At 42.6% G+C, this 23,643-nt stretch overlaps 1 protein-coding gene and 1 long non-coding RNA gene across 4 annotated transcripts; one reads left to right on the forward strand and one right to left on the reverse strand.

Moving 5' to 3' along the window:
- The first annotated feature begins 10,047 nt into the window (after nucleotides 1–10,047).
- Nucleotides 10,048–17,024, forward strand: TPRKB (TP53RK binding protein). 2 transcript variants are annotated; one of them, XM_038561745.1, is made up of 5 exons: nucleotides 10,048–10,214; nucleotides 12,740–12,839; nucleotides 14,292–14,414; nucleotides 15,609–15,785; nucleotides 16,694–17,024. In XM_038561745.1, the coding sequence occupies exons 2-5, from the start codon at nucleotides 12,798–12,800 to the stop codon at nucleotides 16,778–16,780; spliced, it is 429 nt and encodes a 142-aa protein (XP_038417673.1). In that variant the 5' UTR covers nucleotides 10,048–10,214; nucleotides 12,740–12,797; the 3' UTR covers nucleotides 16,781–17,024. The 2 variants fall into 2 exon arrangements, with proteins under 2 accessions (XP_038417673.1, XP_038417672.1); XM_038561744.1 differs by having other exon boundaries at nucleotides 10,050–10,214; nucleotides 12,684–12,839.
- LOC102153138 lies at nucleotides 13,540–23,289 on the reverse strand. Of its 2 annotated transcripts, none has more exons than XR_005372554.1 (3): nucleotides 20,920–23,289; nucleotides 19,347–19,906; nucleotides 13,540–14,348 (listed from the first exon to the last, which is right to left on the reverse strand). It is a non-coding gene; the product is annotated as an uncharacterized LOC102153138 (long non-coding RNA). The 2 variants fall into 2 exon arrangements; XR_005372553.1 differs by having other exon boundaries at nucleotides 19,347–20,277.
- Nucleotides 23,290–23,643: the final 354 nt, after the last annotated feature.

Consider the following 23,643-nt stretch of genomic DNA (forward strand, 5'->3'; position numbering starts at 1 on the left):
TTCTGTTTTCCTTATCTATGTATTTCTTTCTGACTAGATATGTGATAGGAGGAGTGTATGTATGGAAATTTCTGGCGTTTTTGTCATGTTCTATTATTGACCCAGTCACTAAGGCTATCTTTTTCTCTCCTGACTGTTCAAGATTTCTATTAAAATCTATCTAAGAGGGATCCCTGGGTGGCGCAGTGGTTTGGCGCCTGCCTTTGGCCCAGGGCGCGATCCTGGAGACCTGGGATCAAATCCCACGTCGGGCTCCCGGTGTATGGAGCCTGCTTCTCCCTCTGCCTATGTCTCTGTCTCTCTCTCTTTGTGTGACTATCATAAATAAATTAAAATCTTTAAAAAAAAAAAAATCTATCTAAGAGACAATCTCCTTAAAATCTAATCACTATTTGAAATTAGTAATTGTATTTTTGTGATTAGACGTTTCTTTCTTTGGCAGTCTCTTGTGGGATCTATCTGCTTTCACTGAATTATCAGATATGCCGTCTGACACAGGAATGGATAAACATTTAGTAATTGATTGTCAGTTGGGCAAGAGAAACTGATCGATAAACCAAAATGCTGCTTAATTTACCTGGCAGGGTAATTGTTATCAATTGGGTAGAACTATTCAGAAAACTTGAAAACTTTTATAGACTACAAAAGTTCTTTAATGAACGGAGTAGGATGCAACATTTAAAACCTGGGATATCTGGAAGACTTGTGGACAAGCATGGCTCTTTGTTTTATTGCTTCTCTGTTGAACATAACCTGCTTGGGATCTTTTTCCACTTGCCTCACAGTAGAAGGGTGCCTTGATCTTGACTTCTCAGTTACCTTTTCTGTAGATATTTGATGAATACTCAGGCAACTTGGCTTCATTTTTTTTTTAAAGCCTCTGACTTTGAATATTTGTATCCCAGAATGTCTCATACCGCATGCGCTAGGATTTTCTTTATCCTCTTTTCCACATGAACATGTGGAACTGGACCCTAAGCAGGTGCTCTAGTTCAACCAGTCCCCTGGTCTGTGTCTAGTTAGCTCAGTCAGGTAGCTACCTTTTGTCTGAGGAATGGCTCGTGGTTTTCCTCTGCCTGCCTCATGTAACAGATACAGAAGTTCTTGCTGAAAGGCTGCTCTTGTGGAATTGTCCACCAGGATACACCGTGAAGGCTCTCACATGGACTAAAATTGGAGCCAGACAACTGGTGAGGCATAAAAGAACAAGCAGGGGCAGGCATGGGAATCCAGCTACTCTGATAGTTTTCGTTGGCAAGCAGATTCTAAGGAGGACATTACCAGCAGAAGTGCCATCATTATAAGTACTGCTACCTTCAGAAAATGTGACCCCGTTGTCCCCTCTGTCCTTTTCCCATTTCAGTTGTCAACATGGTTTGTTAAAAAACTAGGCTCGTTAAAAACAACCAAGAAACTAGGCTCCTTTTGCTATCTCATATCTCATTTATTCTTCCCCACACTAGAGTTCTGGCTTCTGCTGCCACCATACCGTTAAAGTTCTGGCTAAAGAAACCAGTGACACTCACTCTTTTAAAGGCCTTCAATAGCCTTTTTAACTTTAAAGTTTTCATTTTTATTTAAAGAACACATGAGTAGTTTAAAATTCAAATAGTTCTATTGAGAGTACAGTAGAAAAGAATAGGTCCCCCCCCAATCCTACCCCTGGCTATCACTCTCCAAAGGCAAACACTATCTTTCTTTCTTTCCTTTCTTTCCTTTCCTTTCTTTCCTTTCTTTTCTTTCTTTTCTTTCTTTCTTTCATCATCTCTCTACTATCAGGGGGGAGGGGGAGGGAGAGAGGGAGAAAGGGCATCTTAAGCAGACTCCATGCCAAGCTCCAAGCCCTATGGTGGAGCTTGATCTCACAACTCGAAATCATGACCGACCTGAACCAAAATCAAGAGTTGGACATATGACTGAGCCACCCAGGTTCCCGTAATACTAAATATTTTTGCACTATCTTCTAGTATTTGTCTCCCATGTTTAAATACTATGTTTATTTTGCCATTCGATGATTTTTCCCATTTGTGATATTGCCAACACTGCTGTAACATTTCTCTTCATATGGTTAGGATAGACACAGATCCTTTTTTGTTTGAAATCTCTTCTGGAGCCCTCTAGGTTGCCTCCAGGTTGGGTGCTGTGTTAGTGTGCTAGGGCTGCCTTAAAGCACCAGACTGGGCAGTTTAAAAAAGAGAAATTTATGTTCTCTAGAGTTCTGGAGGCTAGACGTCTGAGCTCAAGGTGTCGGCTGGGTTGGTCTCTTCTGTGTTTATAGATGGCCATCTTCTCCCTTTGTCCTTATGTGGTCTTCCATCTGTGACTCTGTCCAGATTTCCTCTTACAAGGACACCAGTTATATTGGATTAGTGCCCACCCTTATGACCTTTAAACATATCACCTCTTTCAAGACCCTGTCTCCAGTTATAATCCCATTCTGAGGTCCTGGGGGTTAGGGTGACTTTAACATATGAATTTGTCTGGGGTAAGGGGTGGCACAGCTCGGCCCATGACAGGGACCTTAATTGTTTTCTATGCCTGGGGAGTAGCTGTTGCCCTGGGATTTCTCTTCACTGTTACCCTGGTCATTTCTTATATCCCTCGTCTGTTTCCTGGATCCCATAGCTGGCTGCTTTCATGGTATATTCCCGGGTTGGTGGACTATATCCTTCCTTAGCTTTCCAAGGTATAAATTTTTCAAGACTTTTGCATTTGTGAAATGGGTATACTTTATTCTTTAATTCCACTGATAATTTGCTAGGTTACAGACTTGTAGGTAGGTACTTTCAAATGCATTTATTCATTGTTTTCCACATTTTGTTGTTGCTCTTGAAACCCTGTGGTATTATGATTCTTGGGCTTTTGTTTGGGACCTATAATTTTTCTCTCCAAAAAAGCTTTAGGATCTTCTTTATCTAAAATGTCTTGAAATTTCATGATATGTTTAAAAGTGTGTTTGTTGTTGTTTTCTTAATTTGTAACGCTGTATACTTAGCCCTTTCATCCTGGCAAGTTGTGTACATCAGTCCTGAGAAATTTTGTTCTTTATATTTCAGGAACCTCTATTAGTTGAATATTGGATTTTTTAAAAGATTTTATTTATTTATTCATGAGAGACACATTGAGAGAGAGAGAGAGAGAGAGAGAGGCAAAGACAGGCAGAGGGAGAAGCACGCTCCATGCCGGCAGCCCGATGTGGGACTTGATCCCGGGACTCCAGGACCACGCCCTGGGCCGAAGGCAGGTGCTAAACTGCTGAGCTACCCAGGGATCCCATTATTGGATATTTTTTTGAAATGTACTTTTAAGTTGATTATTTTTTTTTCTCTTATTTTCCATTTTTAACCATTTTGGCCTTTCTTTTTTTAAAATCAGGAGAACTTGGGACGCCTAGGTGGCTCAGCAGTTGAGTGTCTGCCTTTGGCTCAGGGCATGATCCCAGAGTCCTGGGATTGAGTCCCACATCGGGCTCCCTGCATGGAGCCTACTTCTCTCTCTGTGTCTCTGCCTCTCTCTTTCTCCATGTGTCTCATGAGTAAATAAATACTTTAAAAAAAAGTAAAATCAGGAGAACGTCCCTTATTTTTTTCAAGTACTTTTTTTTTTTTTTTTAAAGATTTTATTTATTCATGAGAGAGAGAGAGAAGAGAGAGAGGCAGAGACACAGAGGAGAAGCCGGCCCCATGCAGGAAGCCTGATGTGGGACTTGATCCCGGGACTCCAGGATCATGCCCTGGGCCGAAGGCAGGTGCCAAACCGCTGAGCCACCCAGGGGTCCCTAACTTTTTTTTTTTAATGAATGTATTCTCTTTTTTCTCTCCAAAGTTACCAGTATTTTTAGGTTTCTTCTGTTTCCTGCATCAACTATTTTCCTTTTGTTTGTATGTTTGTTGATGCCTGTCTCTCTCAGAGGTATTCTTGAAATATCTGGTGACTTTTGCCCATCTTTTATTTTCTTTTTTTTTTCCTATCTTTTCATACTTAAGATTGAGCCCCTCAAAACTGATGGAAGCTCTGGTGGTCTCATGGCGATTTGTAATAATGTTGTCAGTCAGTTTGCTTTTTGTTAACTTTCCCCTTGCTGCAGTTTTATTTTTCCCCATTCTGACAGTTGCCATCTTTGATAATTTTATTGCACTCTCTCTCATCTACCATTTGATCTCTCTCTTCATTGTCTTGTGAGTTTTTAATCTGTAAAAATTCCTTTATTGGCATTTTGGGTAGGAAGTAGAGATATGAGTTCAGTCCATCCAGTGGAATGAGTCTCTGGTGACAATAAAGTTGGGTTTGGGATTTATCCTGAGTCTGACATGCTTGACCATTACATGTTGTGTCCCAGAAGTGAAGGCCGTCGAGTGTCCTCACTGATGATTTGATCTTGCAGTATCAGCCACAAATACTCCCACTATGGAGGGAGGCCCTATGTAGGAACCTGTATGAACCACCTTTCTTTTTCTTTTTCTTTTTCTTTTTTTTTTTTAAGATTTTATTTATTTATTCATGAGAGACACAGAGAGATAGACAGAGACACAGGCAGAGGGAGAAGCAGGCTCCATGCAGGGAGCCTGACGTGGGACTCGATCCTGGGTCTCCAGGATCACACCCTGGGCTGAAAGCGGCGCTAAACTGCTGAGCCACCCGGGCTACCCATGAACTACCTTTCTAATGGAATTCTAACAACTACCCCAGAATTATGTCCTGACTTAGAAATTTCGGATGGCTTCTGGCCTTCAGAGCCCGCTTCCAACTCCTTGTCAGGCCTTCTGTGATCTGACTCCAAGCTGACTTTTCAAAGCCTCTGCTCTACTTTACTCCATTCTACAGTGTGCAGGCCATTGGAGTACCTTGTGTCACATTTACGCCACCATGTCTTTGTCTTCCAGCTTTTTCCCTTGGCTCTGATGGTGCTGCAGTCTCTGAACAAATCACTCCCATTCTGGAAGCCCATCTCAGTAAAGCCTTCTCTCCCAGCTCTACCCCCTAATGAATCATTCCTTTTCCTACAGGGTACCTTGTGTCACTACTTAGCATTTATTTCATCTATATCTCCTTTTACACAAAACACAGATTCACTGATTCCCTCAATGCCCTCTTCCTTACAAAGATGCCATCTGCCACCTGGCCCATATTCCCATTTTCAGCCTTGCCCAGCAAACCTTACTGCATTCCCCAAGCTGACTGAAGCCCAAGTTATTTTCTTTTTAAGATTTTATTTATTCATTTATGATAGAAATAGAGAGGCAGAGACACAGGCAGAGGGAGAAGCAGGCTCCATGCCGGGAGCCCAACGTGGGACTTGATCCCGGGACTCCAGGATCGCCCCCTGGGCCAAAGGCAGGCGCCAAACCCCTGAGCCACCCAGGGATCCCCTAAAGCCCAAGTTAAACTCTGGGCCTGCGAGGCCCTTACAGCCTCCATGCCAAGCCCTCTCTCCTCTGTCATTTCTTCACTTGAGAGAGGAGAGCTATAGGGCCGGTCACAGGTCTCAGGCTTTTTTCTTTTTTTTTTTTAAGATTTTATTTATTCATGAGAGACACACAGAGAGAGAGGCAGAGACACAGGCAGAGGGAGAAGTAGGCTCCATGCAGGGAGCCCAACGTGGAACTCGATCCTGGGTCTCCAGGGTCATGCCCTGGGCCGAAGGCGGCACTAAACCACTGAGCCACCAGGGCTGCCCAGGATCAGGCTTTCTGAGCTGCCAATGAAGTATGGAGGAGCCAGCTCCCACTGTGGGGAGCCTTGATTAATGGAACACAGAGGCCAGGAGGGAGCCTGGCAGGCAAATTCCCCCTTCCTTGCAATCCCTTCTGTGGGGTTTGTCAGGGAAGGTTTTTCCTTTCAAGGTTTCCAGAGAAAGTTAAGCCCACTGAACAAACATGTCCCAAACAACCCATGGGTCTTCCTGGCTCATTGTGAAGCCTGCCTATGAGGTAATCCATTACCTCACATTGCTTTGTAGCTTTCCTTGCTTTCCTTCCCTTTATTCCTCACCCGTCTCCCTGCACATATCCCAAATAAAACATCAGCACTTTAATCCTTGTCTCAGGCTCTGCTTTCCGGAGGACCTAGGTAAGATACTCAAGCATCTGTTAATAAATTTGGCAGTCATGGTTTAATTTTTATTTTTAAGATTTTATTTATTCATGAGAGACAGAGAGAGAGACCGAGATACCGGCAGAGAGAGAAGCAGGCTCCCTGCGGGGAGCCTGATGCAGGACTTGATCCCAGGACTCTGGGATCACTACCTGAGCCAAAAGACGCTCAACCACTGAGCCACCTAGTTCCCCCAGCAGTCCTAGGTTTTAATTGTTCAATCATGTATACAAGAGTGGGAAATACCAGAGCTCTTCCACTGACTTGACATTGAGATCCTACAATACTTATACCTTTAGGAATACAGAAATGTCAATTATATTGAAAAGTTAACAATTTATCAAGAAGTATAGGCTATAGACTTGTAGGTAGGCATTTATTCTGGGGGTTATCTTCACATGACTTGGAAACAGTTTGAGTTTTGGTGTTGTCCCTGACCCAATTGTTCAGATAATACTTCCAAAGTTAGACTCACTTTATCAGATAGTAACAGTTATGCATATTTATGCAAGTTTATAATATTTATGCAAGTATATAATATTGCAGAGTAGAACAAGTTTGCTAAAATTTCTCATTTAACACTTTACCAAATCAAATCTTTTGAACTAATTTTATCTCTTCCTCTGCAACTCTTTACCTCTGAGATGACTTTTTAAGAACAGTAAAATTCATCCTTTTTTAGTGTACAGTTCTGTGAGTTTTGACAAATGCAGTTTTGTAACTAGACCACAACTGAGAACCTTGCCATCATCCCCCAAAATTTCCCTCGTGTCATTTTGTAACTAACTGCTCCTATTACCCTCAGACCCTGGCAACCACTGATCAGTTTTGGTCTATATATATTATTGCCTTTTATAGAATGTCATGTGAGTTTAGTTATACAGTATATATAGCCTTTTAGATGTGACTTCTTTCATTTGGCATATGCTTTTGAGATCCATCTATGTCACTGAGGGGGATCCATAGTCAATTCTCTTTTTGATGCTGAGTTAGTATTCTATTGTATGGATGTACCACAATTTGTTTATCCATCTACAGGTTGATAGAATTCCACTTTTTGACTTTTGAACAAAGTTGCTATTAACATTTGTATACAGGTTTTCATGTGAACATATGTGTTTATTTGCCTTGCAGTGAGACTGCTATGAGGTGTAATTTTATAAGAAACTGCCAAGTTTTTCCAAAATGGCTGTACTATTTGACATCCCCATCAGTTGGGTTATAGGAGTTCCAGTCGCTCACATCCTTACTTGCACTTAGTATTGTCAATTTTTTAATTGTACCTATTTAAATACAGATAAATTACTGTCTCGTGATTTTTAAAAGTCTGAGGTGAGGGGCCTCCTCATGGCTCAGGCAGTTAAGATCTGACTTAATTTTTGGATCAGGTCATGATTTCAGGGTCATGAGATCGAACCCTGTGTGTTAAGCTCAATGCTGGGCATGGAGCCTGCTTAAGATTCTCTCTCCCTCTCCTTCTACCCCTCCCTACCTCCATCTCCAAAAAAATAAATAAATAGAAGTTTGAGATATAATTGACATGATACACTGTTTTTTTTTATTATTTTTAAAAATTTATTTATTTATTTTTATTTATATTTATTCATTCATTCATTCATTCACTCATTCATTCATTCATTTATGATAGAGAGGCAGGGACACAGGCAGAGGGAGGATCAGGCTCCACACCGGGAGCCCGACACGAGACTTGATCCCGGACTCCAGGACCGCGCCCTGGGCCAAACCACTGAGCCACCCAGGGATCCCCTACGCTGTGTTTTTAAATGTACAGTTTGATACTTGACATGTATATAATCATGAAACCACTGCCACAATTAAGACAGAACATATCTATTACCCCCAAAGTTTCCTTGTGTTGTTTTGTAATCCCCTTTTCCACCTGAGGCCCCCTACCTAAGCAATCACTGATCTGCTTTATATAAGCAGAATCATAAAATATGTACTGCTTTTATGTCTGGCCTTTTAAATTCAGGATGATTATTTTGAGATTCATCCATGTTACTGTATGCCACTATAGTTGGTTCCTTTTATTGCCAACTTGTAGTCCATTGTATGTATATACAATTTGTATATCCATTCACTTGATGAACATTTCAGTTGTTTCCAGCTTTGGGGGGGTTACAAATAAGCTGCTAAAAACTGAGCCACTTTAAAAAAAAAGTATTTTTAATCAACTTTATTGATGCATAATTTATAGTCTATAAAATATACTTTTAAAGTGCATAGTTAGATGAATTTTGACAAAGTCACACTCCTTTTGTAATTAACACCACATCAAGATCTAGAACGCTGGCTTCATGACGAAGATTTGCTTGGGGTCCTTTCCAGTACTTGTCTCCCACTCCATTTCCAACAATCACTCTTTTGCTTTCCAGTCCCTCTAAAATAAAATTTTAATTCCTAGAGTTTTGTAGAAAAGGGATCATACAGTAATATATTAAATTCTAGTTCTTGCACTTTTTTTTGCTATGTTTTTAGATTCATTCATGTTGCAAATACAGTTGCAAGTATCAATAACATTACTATTTTTTTTTTCCAGGAAAAAAAAAGCTTTAACATTACTTTTTGTTACTGAGTAGTATTTCCTTGTATGAATTTACTACAATTTGTTTATCCATTGACTGTTGTTGGGCATTGGTTGTTTCCCATTTTTTCTCTTAAGAGAAAGGTTGCTGTGAACATTCATGAACAGGCTTTTGTGCATGTTTTCATTTCTCCTGGATAAATGCCAAGGAATGAAATTGCTGAGTAGAGTAAATACACATTTGATTTTTAAAGAAATTGCTACACTTTTCTATAGTTATACTATTTTTAAAAATTCAGGCCAGCAATACCAGTTGTGTTTGACAACACTTATACTACTAGTTTTTAAAAGTTTAGTTATGTGGGTATGTAGTTAGCAGCTCATTGCGTTTTAAATTTGCACTTATCTATGATGTCAAACATCTCGTGTTGTATTGGCTTGATTCATCTATCTTTTGTAAAGTGTTCAGATGTGACACCCATTTTTTTTATACCCATTCTTAATTAGATTGTTTTTACTGAGTTACAGGCATTCACTTTTTTGCTTTTATTTTTTTATTTTTTTTTAATAATAAATTTTTTATTGGTGTTCAATTTGCCAACATACAGAACAGGCATTCTTTATATAGTGTGGATGGATACCAGTCTTTGGTCAGAGTATCTTTTTCACTTCTATATTCCTACTGTGCTCGAGCCCACGGTTCTCTTTGCTATCCCTTGAATAGGCGAAGGCCTTGGGTGTCTCAGAGCCTGTGAACTCTTTGCTGCCTTCAAGGCTGTTCTCCCAGATACACAGCTTGCTTCCAGACCTCCTCCAGTTACTGTTCTAAGGGCCCTTTCAGGTGAGATCTTAACCATCCTATTTGAAATCGGAATCCCCAGGGCCAGGCATTCCTCCCTTTCCTTGCTTTTCTCCATACCACATATTCACCCAACAACTTACTTCTATTTGTTATTTACCTGTGTAAATTACCTGTTTTCCCGAGTAAAGAAAAATATTGACCAGGATGAGCCCCGGCCATAACATGGAAAATAATTCTTTCCAGCCTACTTAGGGGATTACGTCCTCTCCTGGAGGCTGATACACTTAGGGATGACAGATTTCTGAGCCTGCTAGATGCAGGGCGAGGCTGATTTCATCAGCGTCCTGTCCCCGATCTCTTGAGTACTGGAGGCAAGTCGCGGTCCAGTCGAGGAGGTCGTCCCCAAATGACCGCACCGAGTGCAAGAAGGGAACCAGTCCCGCCGGCCCCGAAGAGGACTGCAGCGGAGACGTCATCCTGGCCAACGCTGCTCTTTGCCTAGGAGGAAACCGACGTGGGAGACCAGGAGACCTCAGCGTCCAGCCTCGGCACCTAATCGTCCCCGTCGCCGGAAGTGAAGGACGGGCCCCGCTTCCGGAAAGCGAGAGCTGTTTCCGAGGGGAAGGTCTTCCGGACGGACCCGGGGCGCGCGCGCTGTGGGTCCCGGCGGGCCGGGCCGGAGGGGGCTAGGGGCGGGGACGGCCGCCCCCCTCGCTGACGTCGCGAAAGGACCGAGGAGCGCTACTAAGAGGGACCTGGGCCCGGGGCGCGCAGGTAAATGGACTCTTCGCGGCGGGCTGAAGGGACAGAGGAAGGAGTCGGAGTTCTGCCTGTCGGAGGGCAGAGCCTTGAAACTGGGGAGGCCGCAGCGCGGGCGCGGGACGCATGCGCATGCGCCTCGAGCGGAGGAGGGGGAGGCTTCTCCGACGGAGGGTCTGAGGGCTGCAGAGCTCGAGCGGCGGAAGGACCCGCTGTGGTTTCTGTGGAGAGAGAGGCTCGCTGCTCCTGCCGCGGGCGCGTGGGACGGGGGCGCCCCGCTGGGGGAGAGCGCCTGGGTGTTGGCGGGAAGCGGGCGGGGCCGGGCGGGGCCGGGCGGGGCCGGGCGGGGCGGACACCTAAGAGGTCGAGTCGTCGGCGCTCTGGGTTAGCTGTTGCGGTGGAGCGAGAGGCAGGTGCCCAGCGGTGATTCCGAGTTATATTTGGACTTTTGCTAGGGCTCCTTTTTCCTTAGTGTGAACCCATAAACGGCGAAGAGGGGTTTTTCATGATTATACGTCTTCCTATATTGTGTGGTCACTGTAGAAGATTCAGAAGCCACATTTTTTCCCCACATTTTTTTTAAGAAGATGAAAATTACTAATAATCCTACCACCCGAGATGGCCATAATTTGGTCTGTTTCATGTTTTTGATTTCCGTGTGCATCTTTTTTTGTGTAATTGGGAATATATTCGTTTTATGTTTCGGTATCTTCTTTTTTTTTTTTTTTTTTTTTTTTCCCCTGCTGGACATGACCATGCCAATAAAGATTGAATTACCGTGTGCCAGGACATTATTCACATATACTGTTTTTTTCCTAACAGAAAGTCATGTAATTCTCCCAAGTTAGAGATAACTCTTTGGTGTAGTTTCCTTTCAGTAAAATTTTTAGACACTTTTTGGAGAAGCCCGCTATTTATGCTACATTTTATGTTTTGTTTTTCACTCAGATGTTTTTACTCAATGTCCTTTAAAAAAAATTATTTATTTATTCATTCATTCATTCATTCATTCATTCATTCATTCATTCATTCATGAGAGACACAAGCAGAGGGAGACGCAGGCTCCCCCGCCAGGAGCGGATGCAGGACCCGATCCTGGGATCAGGGACCTGAGCGGAAGGCATGCGCCCAACCGCTGAGCCACTCAGGCGTTCCTACTCCATGTTCTTTATTGCTGTTTTCACACATCCTTAACTGCTCTTCAAGACCAGCTTTTTTTTTTTAAGATTTATTTATTTATTTATTCATGAGAGACACAGACACAGGCAGAGGGAGAAGCAGGCTCCATGCAGGGAGCCCGACGTGGGACTCGATCCCAGGTCTCCAGGATCACACCCTGGACTGAAGGCAGCGCTAAACCGCTGAGCCACCTGGGCTGCTCTCAAGACCAGTTTTTAATGGTTGTCTAGTCACGACAAATCCTGTTATTAGCTAGCTAGTTTTTGTTTTGTTTTGTTTTTTGTTTTTAAGATTTTATTTATTTATTCATGAGAGACACACAGAAAGAGAGGCAGAGACACAAGCAGAGGGAGAAGCAGGCTCCATGCAGGGAGCCTGACATGGGACTCAATCCGGGGTTTCCAGGATCACGCCCTGGGCCAAAGGTGGGGCTGAGCCGCTGAGCCACCCGGGCTGCCCAGCTAGGTAGTTTGTTTTCAATTTTTTGCTATTAAGATGATGAGAAGGACATCTAATTACATAAATTTTCAGGTTTTTAAATTATTCCTGGAAAACAGTCCTAGAAATGGAGCCTACCATGTAAAAGGATAAAATGAATTTATCATTATAAATCCTCACCAAAATATCTTAAGACTGAAATTGTTTTAAAAGTCAGATTTTTGCAATACTTAATTTTTCAAGAATATGGTTGTCTTTCTAGTTAGTCAAGTTCTTGTCATCTGTTTCTTTAGGTCTTTGTCCTTATTAATCTAAGAAAGGGCTAGTACTGATTTTTTAGTAATTATACCCTCTCTGCTTAAATGTCATGTGTAAAATGAGTATCTTTGAATCAAGTGTCATCCTTTCTTCAATAAAATCATTTTCTTAATATTTGTGTCTAGGTTCTACTTAAAATATACATAAAATGGTAAGACCAGAAAGCTAAAAAGGCTAAGCTGGAGTGAGGTTTCATTAATACCATAAGTAACCTATGTTCTAAAAAATTCCTAACATTCTGCTTCTACTTGTCTGTTAGAGAAGTTGCCCCTCAGCCATGCATCAGATCCTGTCTGTACAAGCAGGAGACCTGTACAGCCTTGATTCTTTCTGAGGAATGGAAAAGGAAGCTAGAAACAACTCAGCGGGGTAGAAAGACAACATCTCATGAGGATGCCAGATATGCTTTGGGGATGGATTCTTCTAGTTTAATAGTTTTGTCATTATTAAAATAATTTTTATTTGTTAGCAAGGATATTTTTTAGAGAATTATAATGTTAACTTTTAAACAAATGAAGTCTTTTGGTCTTTTTGGTTTTATGCAAATAGAATCCTGCCTATGAAATGCAGTTAACACATCAGCTGGACCTATTTCCTGAATGCAGGGTGACCCTTCTATTATTTAAAGATGTAAAAAATGCTGGAGATTTGAGAAAAAAGGCCATGGAAGGTGCTATTGATGGTTCATTAATAAACCCTAAGGTGGTAAGTACAAGTGAGAATAGAGGAACTATAAGGAGGCATTTAAGAATATGTTAATTTTTCATGATGTTATAGGTTAGCCTAAAATTGTCATCTTTGGGTAAAGTTTCTTGTCCAAGTTGTGGAGTCAGACTAGGCCAGCCTTGAATTTAACATTCAGTAGAAGCCAAAGTGCCAGGACCTTCCTCAGGAGATATGAAAGGTTGTGGTCTGGCTCTGGTATAACAACAATGCCTGGATCTTCATCTTCTCATCTGAACTAGAAAAATTTCTGGACAGGATTCAAAGGGGCACCTGCACCCCAATGTTTATAGCAGCAGTCAAAATGCGGGAAGAGATGAGATGTCCATACACAGATAAGGGAGATGTGATATACACACAATGGAATATTACTCAGCCATCAAAAAGAATGAAATCTTTTTTGCCATTTGTAGCAATGTGTGTTAAGTGAAACAATTCTGTCAAAGACAAATACCATATGATTTCATTCATACGTGTAATTTAAAAAACAAAACATGAACATAGGGGAAGGGAAGGAAAAATAAAATAGGATGAACATAGAGAGGGAGCCAAACCATAAGAGATGCTGAACTCTAGGAAACAAACTGAAGGTTGCTGGAGGGAGGTGGGTAGGGAATGGGCTAGATGGGTGCTGGGCATTAAGGAGGGCACTTGATGTAATGAGCACTGGGTGTTATATGCAACTGATGAATCACTAAATTCTACCCTTGAAACTAATAATGCAGTATATGTAAACAAAATTGAATTTTAAAAGTAAATAAAAAATTTAAAAAGATGTTAGTTTAAAAAAAAAAAAAAAGATCTCTTCACAAGAGGCATGCATTGTGGTTAGGAGCACACACTGGGGAACCATGGCAGCAGGATTTAATCCCAGCTCTGCTACTTAGGACTTTAAGCAAGTGATGGCTGACGTTTAGAGAATGCTTATTACTCTGTTCCTGCCATTGTTCTAAGTGCCTCCTCTATACCAACTCATTCAATTTTCACAACAACCCTGTGAAGTAACTACTATGACTATCTGCATCTAACAGATGAAATTAAGCAATTTGCCCAAGTCCCCTTGGTGATAAATGACAGAGCTAGGATTTAAGCCCATACAGTCTTTGCTTTGGTTTCCTCATCTACTGCACATGGATAATAATACGGATTTCATAGGATAGTTTTAAGAATTAAAATAATACACGTAAAATATTTAGAATATGGCTTTTCCCATGATATTAGTCCTCAATAAATGTTATTTAAAACTTTTTTTACTATTTGTCTTGCAGCTTTAAAATTCTATGATTTTTCTGAACACCCAGTAATTTTGAAAACATAGTCCATAGAAATTCTGATGACTAAAACAGCCTGACATTGGAGTTACCAAAGATAAGACATGTATCTCCAGGATGCTTCAGATTCTCCATGTGTAATTCTTTTTGTTCTCTTTGGTAGATTGTGGATCCATTTCAGATACTTGTTGCAGCAAACAAAGCAGTTCATCTCTACAAACTAGGAAAAATGAAGACAAGAACTCTATCAACTGAAATTATTTTCAACCTTTCCCCAAATAACAATGTAATTAATATGTATTTCATTTTATTTCTGTTAACTTTGTCATGATAATGGGTGTTCCCTAGGGTTGGAGGCTAAACTCCTATAAACCTTTTGTTGGTAACAAACTAAAATAATCGTTAAGAGAGTTCTGGACAGAGTTGAGATTTAGCACTGCCTGCTGCTAGACAAATAAGCTTTGCAGTCTTCTCACATTTGAGTAAACAAAAGCTTAGGTACATTAAATGAGGATAGTTTTATCTGTCTTTCTTACCATATAATAGGGTCAGGAAGATCCCTCTAAATAATACAGACATTTAAATGGTAAAACAGTAAGCATGGATATTTGTGTGTTATCGTGCACATCTTTTACTCTCTCTATAAACTTCTTGAGGATAGGAATCCATGTCTTTTCCATAGCCAGAAGCTTGCCAGTTACCTGGAACAGCCCTTACCATGTCACTCACATACCCGGAGCACAGAGTTCAAGGTTTGAGATACTGATAGTAACCAGTTACTGAGCTGAAGACAGCCCATCTATGGCACATAAAAAATACCTGAAGTTTTGCTGATGAAACTTTAGTATTACTGCTACTATTAACACAACCAGATTCTAATATCATCAATTGAATAAACATCAGTTGGACTTGTTCCTCTTTTGGCTACAGTTCCAGGGAGAAACAAATACGCTCCTGAGGAAGGCCAGGAAACAAGACAGAAATCCAAATGTTCTAAGATAAATAGTATAGTGGGAATAATCATTCAAACCTAGGGAAACAGCAAAGAAGCAACCCATGTAAGAGGGTGCAGCGAGGAGTGCCGTGTACACTGGACAGCGAAGGATGAGGGGACTCCTGGCAGAGGACAGAGTTTGAGAACAGGAAAAAAATGTGAAAGGATGGGACCCCCACACGGTCCAGGCTGGCTAGAAGGTAGGCATGCATGACTGGAGGGTCACCAGGGACTAGAGGGAGTGGGTGTTTGTATGCCATGCCAAGAAGTGGGCTTGACTGTGCAGGAAGGAGGTGCAGCTGTGAGCAGAGTGGTCTAGAGGCAGAGCTGGCAGCTGGTGGAAGGGCTGTTGAACAGAAACACTGTAGGTGGAGAGAACCATTAGGATATGGAGAATAAGAACCTGATCAGAGAGGGAGGAGGCCGATGGGGAGATATCTCAGACACAGAAACTACTGATTTTTTGTCTTTTTTTTTTTTCCTTAGATTTCAGAAGCTTTAAAAAAATTTGGTATCTCAGCAAAAGACACTTCAGTTCTAATTGTTTACATTGAAGAGGGAGAAAAACAGATAAATCAAGAAGACCTAATATCTCAGGTAGAAGGTCATCAAGTTTCTCTGAAAAACCTTCCTGACATAACAAATATTACAGAAGTCAAAAAGGTTTGTAAATCTATTTTTAGAAAAAGTGTGCTAGATGAATAATACTGATTCTGTTTGCTTACTGATCACCAGTGCTTGTTTTTTTTTTTAACTTTTAAGAAAGGTTAATATAATTAAGAATTACTTAAAAAATAATTATAGAAGCTAAGAATTAGGAGATGGAGGTTTATTTAAAATATAGTTAGAAATTTAGTTGATAAGGGGCACCTGGGTGGCTCAACTGAGCGTTTGCCTTCGGCTTAGGTCATAATCCCAGGGTCCTGGGATCTAGCCCCACATCTGGCTCCCTGCTCAGTGAGGAGCCTGCTTTTCCCTCTCCTTCTGCTGTTCCCCCTGCTTGTACTCTCTCACTCTCTCACTTGCTCTCTCTCAAATAAATAAAATCCTAAAAAAAAAAAAAAAAAGTTGATGAAAGCATTCTCTAAGGATAAATGTATTCTGTATTTTACACTTCAAATGCACTGTATAGGCTTGATCTTTAATGTCTAGATGTACACTTTTAAAATTGGTACAATTTAGTTTCTGTGTTTAGAGGGTTATAACCATAACTGCAATTTAAAGGGAACTTTTGACATAAGTGATGAATTGCCATCTACTTTGGCATATTTTAATCACGTTCGTGACTTGTGATTTCATACCATTATCCCAGTAGTTAAATAAAAAATAATTTAACTCATACATGTTTGTATAATGAAAATGAATAGTACATGAATATATTAGCATGCTAATATATTATGTATAATTAATATATTAATATATAATTAATATATCGTGATTATTATATAATTTTATATAATATATTCTATATATTATGTATTATATGATATATAATTATAATATATAATTAATATATATTAATGTATAATGTATAATGCTAATATATTATGATTTGTCTTCTATTTTTACAGATATATAAACTATCTTCACAAGAAGAAAGTATTGGAACGTTATTGGATGGCATCATTTGTAGAATGTCAACAAAAGATGTTTTGTGAAATGACAGAAATATTAGATATTGTCAGCATTTCTTTTTAAAAAGTGGAGTTTTCTTTCTTGATTAAAAAATGTATATATGTTCAATCGTAGAAAACACAGTGGTACAACAAAGGAAAAAAAAGCCACGCCTAATCTTCTCTCTTAATATTTTAAAAGATAGCCACTGTTGCTATTATGTGTTCTCGTCTTCCGATCTGTTTCTATTCAAATATATTTCATCTTTATAAAATTGGAATAATTGGGTGTTTCCTAGGTTCTTGCCTCAGTGATTTTATATTCATCAGCTCATATCCCTGCCCTTACTTCTGGCTGTTCCAGCATTTCCCTTCTAAGCCTCCCAGTTCCAAGGGTTTTACATACAAGAATTTATTTGTCATAACCTTACGAGGTAAATACTAGTATTACCACTGTTTTACACACAAGGCAACTAAAAAATTACACAAATAAGTAACTTGCTCAAGGTCATACAGCTAATATAAAGCCATGTTTTAGAAATGGTTTGGGTTTTCTTTTCCTACTTTATCTTCTATTTTGATTGCAGCAGTTAAGACAGCCTTGGTCAGGGGTCAGCAAACTTTTCTATGAAGGGCCAGATAGTAAATATTTCCAGCTTTGCAGGCCATAACCTCAACTCTTGCTGTCATAGTGCAGAGGCATCCACAGGTCATAAATGTTGCGTATACCTGTGTTTTGGTGAAACTCAGTTGACAAAAAGAAGTAGTGGGCAGGATTTGACCTGAGGTCCATACTTTGTGGACTTCTGGGTTAGGTTAGGCTTCGATTAAAGTCCCTAAGGCTCACTGGTTTCACAGGACAAAAGTTTGTGTCATGCATAGTCTGCATAGTCTGCATAGCCCGCATGAAGCAGTAAACACACAGGGCAGTGACTCAAGAACTTTATCTCCAAAGCTAGTCACGTGGTCCTGCCAACCTCACAAAGGACAGAAGTGTGATCCTGCCACGTGCCAGAAAGCAGGGAGGTGGAAATACTTAGTGATTTCTATCATCATAAATAATAAAGCACATAAGTACATTTCTTGCAGGTAGTGTGCTTAACATTTTATACACATTACCTCATTTAGTCCTTACTACAATCCCAAGAGATTTTTACTAGCAAGGAACTAGATCTAGTCTCTGAAGTCTATTTCAAAAAATTTCAAACCTGCAAGACAATTAACAGTACAATAAAAGTCCACATACCTTTCATGTGAATTCACTATGTGTTAACATTTTCCTAAACTAGTTTGCTCTTGCCTCTGGCTCTCCTGTCTGTACTCCGGTGTACACATACTTTTGCTGACTGATTTGAAAGTAAGTTGCAGACCTGGCACTTCAGCCTATACAGTGTTTAGTTATCATACCTCATATCCTTTAAAGTAAACCTCTTAAGAATAATGACATTTTTTGAGGAGCACCCTTGATGTCTTTCAGAATCCCACACTATTTGGATTCGTTGATGATTTAAGTCAGTTTAAATATTTTTGGGAGTAAGAGTAGGTAAGTTTTGTGTCCTTGCCATTGTGTGTTATCAGGAGGCACATGAGGGCTGGCCCGTCACTGCTGATACAGAGTTTGATCAGCTGCTTAAGGTGGTGCCTCGCCCAGACCTGCCCATTCAGAGGCATCTCTTCCCCTGATGCAGTGTTTCAGCTACCCCAGGCTACAAGTCTGGCCCTGTGTTCCTAACATCTCCAGCATACTACCCCTCCCGTGCCATCACTCACATTCTTTTTATTGACGTGTAAAATGTCACATACGTACTTATTCTCCTATTTTTACACATTTATGTTGCCTTCAATGTTTCACTTTTCCAAATAAATCTTTGTACATGTTTCCCTTTCTTTAGGATAGCTTCTCTGAAGTGGAATTATGGGGGGGGGGGGGGGGGAGTTGAACTCATTAGAGACTTTTCAGAGCAGGAAGGTGCCATTCTGCACCCCCATCCTTGCTGCTGGTTTGCTGACAGCAGCTACCCTGAACTCCCATCACAGTATCCAGGAAAGCACAACCTAGTTTGGTTGGTCTCAGAATGAGCAATTTGTATTTGTCAAATTTGCCTGCTATTGACCTTTCCATAGTCCTTAGTGCCACTGACCTCCCACACTCTCCTCCAAATCACCCTTCAACTATTTCCCCGCCTCCCTGTCTGGAGGCTGACCTATATGGCAGCAAGAGGACTCTTCTCTTTGGCTTCTGCTTGGGTTTGGCCAGCGAGAGGCCTGCAGGAGTCTGGAGAGGGGAAGAGAGGCAGCACATTCTCCTGACTCCTCCCTACAAGCTCACATGAGCTGGCTTTGTCCCTGAACCTTTCAATACCTGGATCAGGTGCCTTTCACCTCTCCCACCTCCGAGAAATAACACACCTGGTTCTTGCACCATTCTCGGTCCCTCTCAACCCACCATACCTTCAGAATTAGCCCCTTTGATCATCTGCATAAAATCTGCTGAAGTTACCCTAATTGAGTGTTGGGGCCTGATACCCTCTCATTGTCTCAATTAGTTGAAAAGTTACAGAACATTTCTGTAGAGCTAGAATCATTGTCCTAGGATTTCCGAACACCTTACCAAGGATGACCCATTCACTGTCTTCTTCCCTTGAAAGGATATTTCCATTCATCATGATTTTCTTCCATTCATCTTCTTTAAATGGTAAGTTGTCAGTAGAAGTTTAGGGCATTGGCCTGGCATCAGGTTACTGGGAGCCCTGACAAGATGTTAGGGGAGATTCTGGGAACTAAGTTAAACGAAGCTGAGTTGATTGTCTCTTCTCCCTGAGACTTCCAAACGCAATGCCACTTCCTGTCCATCTCACTGGCACATTTCTGGGCTGCAGTAGTGCAGTGGGGAATGTTTTTCAGAGATAGAAGCATGGAGTTTAGTGACATGTTCCTCTTAAATCCACAGCCTTTGGAACAATGGTGAGTCTCTGAGGCCCTGGATAGGAGATCTCAGCTTTTCTGGCCTTGGTTTCCTATTTGTAAAATGGGGACATTAATGTCTTTAGTACTTAGGTTGTCAGGAATATCAAATTGTAGAGCACAGGAAAATAGCTTCCTCACAGTGCCAGGCATCTCATTTCTCAGTAAACAGCAACAATCTCTTCTCTTTATGCAGTGGCACCAGTGCTGAGGCAGATAGTTAAAAAAAAAATAGGACTCATTGATGGCGGGGAAAGTAAAACAGTGTAGCCACTTTGGACAACAGTATGGCAGTTCCTTAAAATGTTAAACATAAAATCACCATCTGACCCAGAAATTCCACTCCTAGGTGTATACCCAATAGAACTGAAAACAGGTGCTCAACCCAAAACCTGTTCACCAATGTTCATAACACACAATAGTCAAGGGGATCCCTGGGTGGCGCAGCGGTTTAGCGCCTGCCTTTGGCCCAGGGCGCGATCCTGGAGACCCGGGATCGAATCCCACGTCGGGCTCCCGGTGCATGGAGCCTGCTTCTCCCTCTGCCTGTGTCTCTGCCTCTCTCTCTCACTGTGTGCCTATCATAAATAAATAAAAAATTTAAAAAAAAATTAAAAAAAAAAACACACAATAGTCAAAAGGTGGGAATGAATAAACAACGTGGGATATCCCTACCATGGAATATTACGCGGCCATCAAGAGCAATGACCTATTGACACATGCTACGTGTGTGAGCCTTGAAAACAAAGTGAGAGCAGCCCTGGTGGCTCAGCAGTTTAGCGCCGCCTTCAGCCCAGGGCATGATCCTGAAGTCCCGGGATCGAGTCCCACGTTGGGCTCCTTGCATGGCACCTGCTTCTCCCTCTGCCTGTGTCTCTGCCTTTATCTCTCTCTCTGTGTCTCACGTGAATAAAGTAATAAAATCTTTAAAAACCAACAACAACAAAGTGAAAAGCTCAACACAAAAGTTTGCATATCACATGATTCCATTTAAATGACATATACAGAAAGCCAGTTAGCTGTTGCCAGGGTCTGGTGAGAGGAGGAAGAGAGAGTGACTACATGGAGGCCAGGGGGTTTCTTCTGGGGTGTGGACATACTTTGGAACCAGGTAGAGGCGGCAGTTGCACAGCATCGTGAGTGTGCTGAAGCCACTGAATTGCACACACTACAACAGGTAATTAAAACATGAAATAATAGAATAAACACATCTGCCTTACCTTTAGGAGTTCATGATCTTAACTTGGTGCCTTTAGATTCCCAGGTCCGGCTAAGGCAGAGCCAGGTAGATTCCCAAGCCTCCGTTTCGCCATCTGAAGGCAGGAGCCTGGAGCCTCAGCACACTCCAGGCTTCATGGTTTACACAGAGAATGACCCATAAGTCCTCCATCTGGAGACAGCTGCGGCCAGCATCTAGTACAATCACTCAGATGTTTCTCTCTGCATGCTGTGTCTGGCAGTTTTGAGTTATATTTTTCCAAAAATAAGATTTTTTTTGTAAGACTTCATTTATTTGACAGAGAGCACAAGCAAGGGGAGCTGCAGGCGGAGGCAGAGGGAGAAGCATCTCCCAGCAGAGCAGGGGGCCTGAGGCAGGACTTGATCCCAGGCCCCTGGGATCATGACCTGAGTCAAAGGCAGACGCTTCACTGACTGAGCCACCCAGGTGTCTACCAAAATGAGTTAAAACCTACTGTTTTATAGTCTTTTATTTCTTGGAGTTATATTTTGACCCCCCCACCCCATGTCAATAAATCTCATTTTTATGGCTGTGAGGAAGGATGAAAAGCCTGAATGGAAACGAAGGCCCCTGAGTTTTGAGGAGGCCACAGGAGCCACAGGCCACAGGAGCCCGGTGAGAGTACAGAGAGAGTACAGGCCTGGGGACAGACCACAGAACTCTGGTCCTTCACTTTGACTATTAGGGTTTTGACTGGTTAATATTAGACTCGCTAGGAAAACTCCACTGTACTTTGGAGTCCTCTGTCCCTCCCTTTTGATTCCTCGTTCAAATTTTGCTTAACATTGAAATGTTAAAATGTACAAAATCATGGCTCACCCCTCAGATTTCATGTTAAACTCTACCCCTGTGGCCTTGTTGAGTGCCAAAGACCTGGCATGTCAGCAGTCTCCATTCACTGGGCCCAGACCCCAGCCGCCAGGCCTCAAGATGGTACCACTAGGGGCAGCCATGATCTTTCTCTCCAAGTCTGACTCTCTCCAGCACCTCTAGTTCTTCTAGAAATGTGGTTGTCATCCCTGACCCCTTCCTTGTCCTTATTGCCATTTGGGTCATTATAAACTCCTGCCATTTCAGCCCCCAAAATGCACCTACGAGTGGGCTGCTTCTCACCATCTGGGTCCCCTCACTTGGGTCCAAGCCACCACTGACTCTTGTAGGGCCTCTGCTGGCCCATGTGGCTCCTTAGTGGACATAGAACAAGGTACCCCTTTCACACAGTCACAGCCCATTAGATACACAGCCCAGTGGGCAGTGATGCTTTTGAGCAAATAAGAAACGGGTCCCTTTTCTTTGGCCAGACTCAGCTCTGTGGTAGGACTCCGGTTTGGCGAGTGCAAGAGGGCCCTATTTTTGTTGGGACTAGCCCTTCCGGGCCAGGTGCTCTTGGACAGAGAGCAACCTGCGTATCTGTACCTAGCCTGTGGGGTGGGGAATATGTGCTTCCACGACTGTCTCCTCCCATTCAACTCTCCAGATGTAGCCAGAGCAACACTCGTGCACGCACACATGCACGTACACAAGTACACACACCCCTGCTTACATTACTCCCCGGGTAAAAGCATATGGGTGGCCTCCCGCCGCTTTTGGAGTAGAGTCCAAACTCCATACCTGGGAGGACAGGCCCCTCGCGTCCAGGCCCTAGGCGCCCTCACCTCCCTGTCCCTCCCTCCTTGGCCATGTTGGCCAACTTTCCCGGAAGACCTCGCCTTTGTCCCGCAGCCTCAAGGTCTTCACGCCTCCGCTCCCGCAGCCCCGCAGCCCCGCAGCCCCGCCCCGCGGGTGTGAGAGGCTGCGGGGCTCCCCGCGCCCGGTGGCAGGAGGTCCGAGGGCCTCCCAGCGCCGACGTCCTGGGTGTGCCGGGCCCTCTGCTCCCGGCCGCCTGCCCACGTGGCCCACAGGAGCGTCCCATGCTTGCATATGCTTGAGGGGCGCTGTGACCCTGGCTTCAGGAGCTGGGGGGCTTCACCGTGCGTCGGGGTGAGGGGCGAGCGGAGAGGCGCACCGGAGTCTTGGAGGTGGGGGAAGCAGCCCCCTCGACAGCATATATGTGTCCCAGAGAAGGGATTTTTCTGTTTTGTTGTCCCCTGCTTTAGTTGATCTCAGTGCAAAAAATTTCACAGCTGCTACAGCACAGACCATGACTAAGGAGCAGAACGTACAGCAGGTGCACCCCAGGCTGTGCCCATTAGCTGCATGGCAGCGTTGCTCTAGGTGAAGAGGTCGCCAGGCACTTAGTACTTGAATCCTGCACAAGAGTACCAAGAAAAGAAGGAAGGGAAAGGAGGGGATCACAGGGGAGGGGAGAAGAAATAGGAGGGAGGGAAGGAAGGAAGGAAGGAAGGAAGGAAGGAAGGAAGGGAGGGAGGGAGGGAGGGAGGGAGGGAGGGAGGGAGGGAAGAGGAGGGAAGGAAGGAAAGGAAGGAAGGAGGGAAGGAAGGAAAGAGAATGAGGGAAGGAGGGAAAGGAGGGGAGGAGGGGAAGGAAGGAAAGGAAGGGAAAGGAAAGAAGGAAAGGAAAGGAAAGGAAAGGAAAGGAAAGGAAAGGAAAGGAAAGGAAAGGAAAGGAAAGGAAAGGAAAGAAAGGAGGAAGGAGGGAAGGAAGGAAAAGAAGGAAGGAGGGAAGGAAGGAAAAAGAAGGAGGGAACGAAGGAAGGGAGGGGAGGAAGGAAAGGAAGGAAAGGAAAGGAGGGAAGGAAGGAAAG

This window comes from Canis lupus, chromosome 17, assembly GCF_011100685.1.
Source record: "Canis lupus familiaris isolate Mischka breed German Shepherd chromosome 17, alternate assembly UU_Cfam_GSD_1.0, whole genome shotgun sequence".
NCBI classification, from domain to species: domain Eukaryota; kingdom Metazoa; phylum Chordata; class Mammalia; order Carnivora; family Canidae; genus Canis; species Canis lupus.